At 36.9% G+C, this 10,769-nt stretch overlaps 1 protein-coding gene across 1 annotated transcript in view; it reads left to right on the forward strand.

The window, feature by feature from the left end:
• The window catches only part of LOC136836453 (adipolin-like), a 39,027-nt gene extending 32,907 nt beyond the window's left edge, over positions 1–6,120 (forward strand). Inside the window, exons 5-7 of the mRNA XM_067100723.1 lie at positions 1–165; positions 1,617–1,733; positions 2,815–6,120. The exon at positions 1–165 is cut by the window's left edge and continues 23 nt beyond it. Of these exons, the coding sequence (XP_066956824.1) occupies positions 1–165; positions 1,617–1,733; positions 2,815–2,872 (340 nt within the window). The 3' untranslated portion in view covers positions 2,873–6,120. The remainder of the gene's footprint in view (positions 166–1,616; positions 1,734–2,814) is intronic.
• Positions 6,121–10,769: the final 4,649 nt, after the last annotated feature.

Genomic DNA, 10,769 nt, shown 5'->3' on the forward strand with positions numbered 1-10,769 from the left:
GCGGCGAGTGGTGGTGGAACACGGAGGCTTCACGGTGACCAAGCACGGACTGTATCAGGTGTCCGCTTCGCTGGTCCTCCACCCGAAGGGGAGACCCAACACGGCCCTCATCCCTAGGAACGAGATAAGCGCGTACATCTGCGTCAATACCTGCACGAAGGACAAGTGAGTGGGCGGTGGTGATGGTTTGCACAATCTAAAGCTTTCCCTTCCTCTTTCTCTGGTGAGATTGAGATTTTCTACCTTAGGTTATTGTGAGAGTATTTAACAAAGGTCCTGTCCACTATCTTTGGTGCCACTGTGGATATATAAAAACTGAGAATATGATTGAAATAACTCTCTCTCTCTCTCTCTCTCTCTCTCTCTCTCTCTCTCTCTCTCTCTCTCTCTCTCTCTGCCTCTTTGCGGGCATATATTTAAATAACTGAAATATTATTGAAATAATAACTCTCTCTCTCTCTCTCTCTCTCTCTCTCTCTCTCTCTCTCTCTCTCTCTCTCTCACCGCCAAGTGAATATTCTCAAATGATAGGATTTTTACATTAGATCTCATGAAATTGATTGTCGCTATATGTCAAATAAACAGTAGTAAGTAAAATAATAGATCTCTCTCTCTCTCTCTCTCTCTCTCTCTCTCTCTCTCTCTCTCTCTCTCTCTCTCTCTCTCTCTCTCTCTCATCTGTTAGCTTGCAATTATCTGACTATATAAATAATTAATCCCCGTTGAGAGTTTAATGTTACATCAGATCAATGAATCCTTGAAAGGGAGGTGCATCTTTTTTTTTTTGCACATTAATGGTATCATCTGCTTCACATACGTAAAAAAATGAGTCCGTGCTATTTTATTAAGGTTGCGTCAGTCCTTCATTTCTGTTGCTTCAGTCCTTCAGTTCTGTTAAAATCGGCCATTAACATATCATAGGCTGTACTGTATTTGGAGCTAATGAACCTACGCTCGTATATATGTATATGCTAGAGCGAATATCACAGATTCGTAATAATACATGCTCTCTCTCTCTCTCTATCACACCGCCAAATGGATTTTCCCCGTGTGATAAGATTTCTACATTAAATCTCATGAAATTGATAGCCGCTGTATGTCAAATAGACGGTAGTAAGTAATATAATAGATATCTCTCTCTCTCTCTCTCTCTCTCTCTCTCTCTCTCTCTCTCTCTCTCTCTCTCTCTCTCTCTCTTTCTCCTCTTTCAGTTATACGATTTCTACCTCGGACCATATTAAGAGATTACTACTATTAGGTTACTTAGACATTGATGATGAAAATGAGAAGAGCTCTCTCTCTCTCTCTCTCTCTCTCTCTCTCTCTCTCTCTCTCTCTCAGACCCTTGTGCTTTTGTGTCAGAGCATGAATCATTCTCAAGAGACGTACAATACTCCTTTAAGTATTTCTTTTCAATGGGGAAAGAACATTGCTTTCACTCTCACTAGATCCTGTTGTCTTTGTTTGTTTTTTCCTTTATTTTTTCTTTTTTTGTTCACTGAGAGAAAGGAAAGAAGAGATAAAAGTGAGAAATAAATGTTGGATTAAGCTGAAGTAAACACTTTGAAAATTCATGCATTGCTTTGTTGTAAATTCAAAATTATTTCCTTTTACAGCCGACGTTTACAGTGGTCTGGCAGTGTTGGCGATGGGACCGTGACGGCTGTGTTGACGGGACACATCATGCTCAGAAGAGGCAACACTCTCTACGTCGCTGTGGATAATACTTCGGAGTAAGTATTGCAAGGAAACTCATCATTTGTGTTGTGTCTTATAACTGGTGACTTTAAGTCTCTTACCCTCCTCTCATAAACCTAGGGATCTTTCTTAGATAGCGACCCCCACGGGTTTTAACGTGGTATGTATCCACTTCTGCGGCGTGTTTAGTACAAGCCCGTTGAGGATTACAGTAAAAAACACAAGCAAAAAATCTGTAAATATCTTAAAGATAACGACTCCCGAAAACCCTCGAGGGCCACTATCTAGGAAAGATCCAAACTTGGGAGTTGTTAAACTTAGGAATTGTCTTCCTGCTTTCGTTTACCCTATCTCTTTGGCGTCAGTGACCCTGGTTGTTGTGACACCAGAGGAGTCGTCATTGATCACTTTCCCTTTGATCAGTGTCCCTGACTTCTTTCAACTTTGAACTTTCAAGAGACGCTTGTGTGTTGTTTTCTTAGGAATTAGACACTTCCCGCTTTCCTTTTGATTCGTTATTTCTCTGGGCCTAGGCCAGGTAAAGGTCATTTGGTACTCCCTTTTCCTTTGGACATTTGGAAAGAAGAGATAAACCAACATCGCAACGATTATTCAGTTGAAATAAGCGGATTAACTTTTTATTGACATTCATGTGTTGTTGTTATTTATTTATTTTTTTGTAAATAAAACATGACTAACTTTGTTTCAGTATAAATTTTAATGTGATTCTCTTTTGATGTCTGTATATACTGTAGATATGAATACCTTCTCATTTTCTCCGTAGGGGGTTAGTGCCATCAGTGCACCTCACGTGATGCATTGTAGGCATTACTAAAGGTTCTTTACAGCGTCCCTTCGCCCCCTGTCTGCACCCTCTGTCATTCCTTGTACTGTACCTCCATTCATATTATCTTCTTCTATCTGACCTTCCACCCTCTTTTAACAATTTGTTTCATAATGCAAATGCAAGGTTTTCCCCCTGCTACACCTTAAACCCTTCTTTATTCTCAGTTTTCCTTTCGGCGCTGAACGACCTCATAGATCACAGCGCTTGGCCTTTGGCCAAAATTTTATATTCCCGTTCCAACGTTCTCATTCTACTGTTTCTTTTCCCAGGCGACACCTGCAAGTCGGAACAGGCTCCAGTTTTTCAGCCGCCATGATTGGGACTTAGTCGCCCACCGTCAGCGCCAAACGCCTCACTCCAGTTATAAAACTCGACCAGCACTGTCTACCTAGTTTGCCCAGAGAATGACGTCACCGCTGCATTATTCCCAACGATAAGGTTCGGCGATAAACGATGCACGATGCTTCAGCCCTTTTCGGAAGAAGAGGGGAGCGGAGCATTGCTAGAAAAATTATTATCAGAAGCAGGCGAAAGATCCCTAGTCTTGCCAGAGTAATTTTCATCAGAATAAGACTTAGGCTACAACATATACTTTTTAATGTGTAGGTGTTAGTATGGAACCAGCTAAAAGAGCCATTAATTTGGTAACATATCATGTAATGAGCACAATGGCACGATCAATAAACTTGACGTTTGACGGTAAAATAATTCTTGACGAATTCAAACGCCATCGGAGTAAGTGGAAATGGGAAAAGTAATATTTAATCACAACCTGACAAACAGAAAACACGACTTTTGTCGATAGAGTAGATTTGACGAACTAAGACAGCCTTGACGCCAAGAAGTAGAATGCAAAAATGCAATAAGTAAACACAATAAATCTTCTTCAAGTTTTCTGATGACATCCAAAACCGTCTCAAAGATCTGGGCAATGGCTGTGACAAAGGTAATGATAATTATGAGGAGCAAAAGTTTACGCAGCACTATGACCTGAGATTTACTTGTCTTAATTTAATCGTAGGTTAAGCGTTTCACGTTCGATGGGGCCGCCCAAGATTCTGTTTTCGAAATCGGATCGACCCCGTAGGGGGTTAGTGCCGTCAGTGCACCTCATGCGGTGCCATGTAGGCATTACTTAAGGGTCTTTGCAGCGTCCCTTCGGCCCCTAGCTGCAACTGCTTTCATTCCTTTTACTGTACCTCCTTTCATATCCTCTTTCTTCCATCTTACTGTCCACTCTCTCCTAACAATTGATTCATAGTTCAACTGCGAGGGTTTTCCTCCTGTTACACCTTTCAAACCTTTACTGTCAATTTCCGTTTCAGTGCTGAATGGCCTTAGTTGCCCCAGTGCTTGGCATGTATGCCTAAAATCTATATAAATCGATCAAATCAATCAGAACACGGATCGAGTTTGGCCCCTGAAAGTTTTTAGTGCCTTCGTTGAAGTTCAGCTTTCCTCGTCTGTCGATGACGTCATCTTAACTGTTTGTGTTTTTCTGTACATATTTATTTTGACATCGGACGGCTGAAACCGGAAGCTTTGTATAAACGTAATCAGATTTACTGTATGTATACGCAGATGATGAAATGTAATTTTAAACACAACTTTGTGTATAATTTTAATATCATCAATTTTTTTGTCTGAGAAAAACAAATAAAAAAACACGCAACTAACGCAAAAAAACCTTTTACAAAACATAAAATAACCAATCTTCATGTCCACCGCAACCATGATTTCAGTCGCCTTCGTTATGTGACGAGAGATCTACATAATTCATTCTTCATTAACTTCCCAGCGATTTTGTTCCTATTTAAATGTAACTTCGAGAAAAAGGAGCTGAGCTAGTTGCTACCCGGACTAGTTACTGGGACATTGTCTATTGACCCATTGATACTTGTGCATGACTCTTAAGTTCCGTTGCTAGTTTCCAGGTATGAAACCTCATTTTGGAAATAGGTATGGCCCTCACTTTTGAAATATATATGACCCTCATTTTTTTTTAAATGTTCCATACCAGAATAGATATAAAACCCAGTCGCTCCCATCCGTCACTTGGATCTTAGCCAAGGTTATATTTATAAAACTCTAACTTTTCGGCTTGCGAATTTTAACTCACCTGGCGAGCTTTCTTGCCTTCTAACATCACTTTTTTTAGACACCTTTCACGTCCTGTGGAGTAGAGCAACTTTTGAGTCTGATCAGTACTTATATTGGTAGCCACATAAGAATATTAAAGTCTTCTGCCACCTACTTTACCAGGACCATCTATGGAGGCAATGGTATATGGCTGTCAACCTCTTTTATGCAAATCTAGGCACAGAAGAGAATTGTGGCCATTCTTTCCCCTTTCATTGTCAGTTATGGTCGTTCGCACTTACCTTCTGAATCAGATTTACAATTTACCAACTGACTATCTTTCTAAGGTGATTGTAGAATCGGGGGTCTCATTTGTATTTTAGCTTAATTTATTTTTACTTATTGGGGGCGGTGAGTGGTCCTGAGGCTCTCTGGAACACTGGAGGAGCTTGAGAATAGATCAGAATCCCTCTCAGACAAAATCTCCAAAAAGCTCCAGCTCCTTTTTCATGATCGACCCATGTACCCGTACGGTTATACCATAGGACGGCATAATCATTAACACTATACACAATTATTGTTTCTACAGAAGTTTACTCTTGCTTTCATCTTGTTTACGTCCATTATTCATTTGTTTTTGTTTTGCCTTCATTTCGTTTTATTGATTTGCTTGCATTTTTCGTTTTGAGGATTGTGTGGTGTTGACAGGCAACTGTAACTTTTTCTCTCCAATTTTTCATTATTCATTAAACTGCAGAGATCATTTTTGTACATTGTAGAATTCATTTATGTCTGTAAATTTAGAAATGCTTTACAGTTTTTAAGCATTCGCCTCATTTGTTTAATGTGCTTTTTGTTCCCACATTTAGGGAATAAAAAACATATCTGCATAAGGAAGTTTCCCTTTTTCTGTGTAGTATATAATTCCATATTATTATGGTCTTGGCTGAGAAGTCATTTATGTTTTCTTAGCTCCATACTATATTCTAAAAATTATTCAGACTTTCTTATCAATCTGGACTGAAGTAGAAGTATTGCCACCAGTTAATCATCACATACCGGATGAAAACAAGCGTAAGCACTCAACACACAAATCTAAGTTTTACTTCTATTCATTGTTTTGGTGCATCTCACATAATGTCTATAATTTTTTAATTATACATAGAGTTTATGATGTCTTTTTATTGTAAGTTGTGTATGTATTGTAATGAGTGATAATGCTATTTTAGTTTTTTAAAGGATTCGAACTATTTAAGCTTGATCGCCGAGCGTGGTAACATAAGGAATGTAAAAGTTGATGATTATATACTGTTGATGTCGCTAAGGTATTCTAAATAACTTTGATTATAATAGCTTTTTATTTACATTCCATAGACGATGCGTCTGCTGAAAGTACAATGTAAGTTACTGTGTAAGTTACTATGATTCTGTTCTTTATTATGTCATTTTCTCACTTAAGGTAGCTTTATGTGTAAATAAAATGTTATATTAATGTTCCAAGTATTTTTTATTGCCTGTGGCATTTGATCTAGGGCACTGGCCAGGCAAAGTCAAGCAGCTCCCCAAGTGGCAGCAGTACCCTGGGATTTTGTCCATTACAATTGTCTAAGTGACTACAGTGTCTTTACCTTAGTCTGAGATTATCTCAGACAAAATTTTAAATGACTACAATGTCTTTATCCTGGGATTTTGTCCATTACAATTGTCCAAGTGACTACAGTGTCTTTTTCTTAGTCTGAGATTATCTCAGAATAATATTTTAAACGACTACAATGTCTTTACCTTAGTCTGAGATTATTGTCCGTTTACCAATTTTGTTCATTGCAATTGTCTAAATGACTACAGTGTCTTTACCTTAGTCTGAGATTATCTCAGACAAATTTTATATGACTTTACAATTTGTCCATTAATTGTCCAGAAAGTTACAGTGTCTTTTTCTTGTCTGAGATTTTTGTCCATTATTTGTCAATTGTCTAAGTGTCCAAGTTATCTGACAATGGATGTCTTTACCCAGCAATTGTCTTCTAGTCTGAGATTATCTCAGACAAAATTTTAAACGACTACAATGTCTTTCTCTACATTACAATTGTCCAAAAAGTGTCTTTTTCTTAGTCTGATTATCTTGTCTACAATGTCTTTACGTTAATTGTCTGGTGTCTTTAAGTCTGATTCCTCTACTTTAAGCTTTCTTCTAATGTCTTTACCTGGGATTTTTTATTTGCAATTGTCTAAATGACTTAGTCTGAGATTATCTCAGACATGAAATTTTAAATATTTCACAATGACAAAATCTTTTTTTTATTATGACTACAATGTCTTTACCCTGGGATTTTGTCCCATTGACTGCAATTGTCTTTGTAGTCTGAGATTGTCTCAGACATCATTTCAAACAACTACAACAGTGTCTAAATGACTACAGTTTTACCTTAGTCTGAGATTATCTCAGACAAAATTTTAAACTTTGTCATAGGTTTTTGTCCACCACAATTGTCCAAGAAGTGACTACAAATGTCTAAGTTATCTCCAGGGACTACAATGTCTTTTGTCCATTACACTGTCTGAGATTATGATTTTCTAAACAACTACAATGTGTTTGCCTGGGTTTTGTTCATTCTTTAAGTGTCTTTTTAGTCTGAGATTATCTCAGACAAAATTTTAAATTAAATGAGTTTTGTGTCCATTACAATTGCCTTTACCCTTAGTCTGGATTTTGTCCGTTACAACTACAATGTCTAAGTTTGACGACAGTGTCTTTACCTTAGTCTGAGATTATCTCAGACAAAATTTTAAACGACTACAATGTCTTTACCCTGGGATTTTGTCCATTGCAATTGTCTAAGTGACTACAGTGTCTTTACCTTAGTCTGAGATTATCTCAGACAAAAAATTTTAAATGACTACAAACTAGTCAGATTATCTCCAGGGAATTTTGTCCGTTACCAGTTTCCATTATCTAAGTGACTACAGTGTCTTTTTACTGAGTTATCTCCAGATATCAAATAACTACAATGTCTGGGATTTTGAGATTATCTACAGTGTCTTTACCTTGGTAAATTATCTCAGACAAAATTTTAAATGACTACAATGTCTTTACCCTGGGATTTTGTCCGTTACAATTGTCTAAGTGACTGCAGTGTCTTTTCTTAGTCAGACGACAAAATTTAAACATGCAATGTCTTTACCTATTTTGTCCATTAGTCTGAGGAGTGTCTTTATCTGAGATTATCTCATGACAATCCTTAAACAACTACAATGTCTTTGCCTGGGATTTTGTCCGTTAAATGATTATCTAAGTGATCTCAGACAGCTACAATGTCTTTACCTAGGTTTTGTTCATTGCAAAGTGACTCAGTGAGATTATCTCAGACAAAATTTAAATGACTACAATGTCTTTACCCTGGTCATTACAATTTGTCTGCAGTGTCTTTCTTACAGATTATCTCAGACAAGAGTGACAATGTCTTTACCTGGGATTTTAGTCATTGCAATTGATTATGACTACAGTCTTTTACCTTAAAATTTTAAATGACTACAATGCCTTTACCCTGATTTTGTTCATTTGCAATTGTCTAAATGACGACAGTGTCTTTACCTTAGTCTGAGATTATCTCAGACAAAAATTTTAAATGTCTTTACTACAATGTACAATTTACCCTGGTTATCTCAGACAAAATTTTTTGTCAATGTCTTTACCTAATTATCTAAGTGACGACAGTGTCTTTACCTTAGTCTGAGATTATCTCAGACAAAATTTTAAATGACTACAATGTCTTTACCCTGGGATTTTGTCCGTTACAATTATTTAAGTGACTACAGTGTCTTTACCTTAGTTTGAGATTATCTCAGACAAAATTTTAAATGACAATTATCAAAGTGACAGTGTCTTTACCTTAGTCCTGGACTACAATGCCTTTACACAAGTTTTTGTCCGTTACATAATTGTTTCTAAGTGACGACAGTGTCTTTACCTTAGTTTGAGATTATCTCAGACAAAATTTTAAATGACTACAATGCCTTTACCCTGGGATTTTGTCCGTTACAATTGTCTAAGTGACGACAGTGTCTTTACCTTAGTCTGAGATTATCTCAGACAAAATTTCAAATGAGGTTTGTCCGTTACAATTACTAAGTAGTGACAGTGTCTTTACCTTGGCATTATTTCAGACCTCCATTCAATGTGTCTTTTGGGATTTTGAAGTGTCTAAGTGACACAGTGTGTTTACCAGTCTGAGATTTATCTCGAACAGAAGTAAAGACTACAATGTCTTTTGCCTGCACTTTAACCCGGATGTCTTGTTAGATTTGTCGGAAATTCAGGCAACTGCCGGAATCTTGGTTTATTCAACAATTGTGTCTTCAACACCAAGTTTTTCCTCAGACAGCTGCGTAAGTGCGTGTGGGATTTCGGAAGGATTCCTCTCCGTAGGAGGTTAGTGCCGTCAGTGCACCTCACGCTGTGCACCGTGGGCATTACTTAAGGTTCTTTGCAGCGTCCCTTCGGCCCCTAGCTGCAACCCTTTTCATTCCTTTCACTGTACCTCCGCTCATATCCTCTTTCTTCCATCTTACTTTCCACCCTCTCCTGACAATTGTTTCATAGTGCAACTGCGAGGTTTTCCTCCTGTTGCACCTTTCAAACCTCCTTTACTCTCTATTTTCCCTCATAGGTCCCAGCGCTTGGCATCATGCCTAAATCTCATATTCCGGGAGGATTCCTTACGGGTAGCTGGTTTAATTTTTATTATTTCAGGTTTGTAAGAAAGTATGGGCGCGCCATGTCACACTAGCTCACAGACTGTGAAATAAGACTCTGAAGATTACATAAAAGAGAGTAAAACAAATAAAATGAGTGGAATACGTTGATACATTTTCAGTTCTTCAGATATTGTAACTACAGAAAGCCCAGACTTCAAATATGTAAGTCGGGTTGTCAAGGACTGGATAAAGTGGGATTCATTGCATGCATTTACTGTATATGCATACACATATATATATATATATATATATATATATATATATATATATATATATATACATATATATATATATATATATATATATATATATATATAATATATTATATATACATATATATTATATATATATATATATATATATATATATATATATATATATATATATATATATATAACACACACACACACATATATATATATATATATATATATATATATATATATATATATATATATATATAGTATATTATATATATATATTATAGTATTGTATTATCGAAGAGCGGGCTAACATGTCAAATAGCTGCTGCGAAGGTTAGTTCAAGCAATTTGTATGGAACTTGATAAGTAAAATTCTCGTCTACATCTAAGTTAATAAAGCTTTAACATTGGCCTCGTCTATATTTGTAACATTTTTCACAAATACAGTGTTGTCATGTTATCATTTATGTTCCCTCTTGATAGGAATCGAAGGGGAGTTATGAAATCGTCGACTCTGTCTTCCCCTTTACTTAGATCATTGCCAGATTTTTTTTTAGGATCATTTCAATCATATGTGTGATAAGGAAAAATCCATCCTCCTATCCGGTAACCACGGGACCCAGACCTGGGCTGGATATGGGCCCATGTCTGTCCACAGGAAAAGAACGTAATAATAAAACACTGCAGTGTCCATTTCTTTTATCAAACGGTGAATGAGAACCTGCGTTTTCATCTCACGAGTATTCGAAACTTGCTTGTCATTGTTTGAACTGGGACATTCCTAATAAGAGTGTAACACCTGCTCGAAGCCGTACCAAGGTGACGATCAGGCCATCCCTAATTTAGGCAAAATTACATGCTGGGTGAGCAAGGTTTACTTGTTTAGTTACATTCGTTAACATGTATGCCTACAAGTCAAAATTGTGTAAATGTGAAGTGAGGTAATATATATATATATATAGTTATATATATTATATATATATATATATATATATATTATATATATATATGCGCATGTGTATATACATACATGTATGTAAATGTGGTGAGAAAATCATGTGTAAACAGGTCTATGAAGAAATTGTCTCCGAAAGATAGAACAGAAGGGAAATCCTTGAAAGTTTCCCAAAAGACACAGAGAACCATAGAGAAACTGTTGTTGCTCCTCTTCAGAAATAGGTCTTGAC

This window comes from Macrobrachium rosenbergii, chromosome 56 (assembly GCF_040412425.1).
Source record: "Macrobrachium rosenbergii isolate ZJJX-2024 chromosome 56, ASM4041242v1, whole genome shotgun sequence".
Lineage (NCBI taxonomy): Eukaryota > Metazoa > Arthropoda > Malacostraca > Decapoda > Palaemonidae > Macrobrachium > Macrobrachium rosenbergii.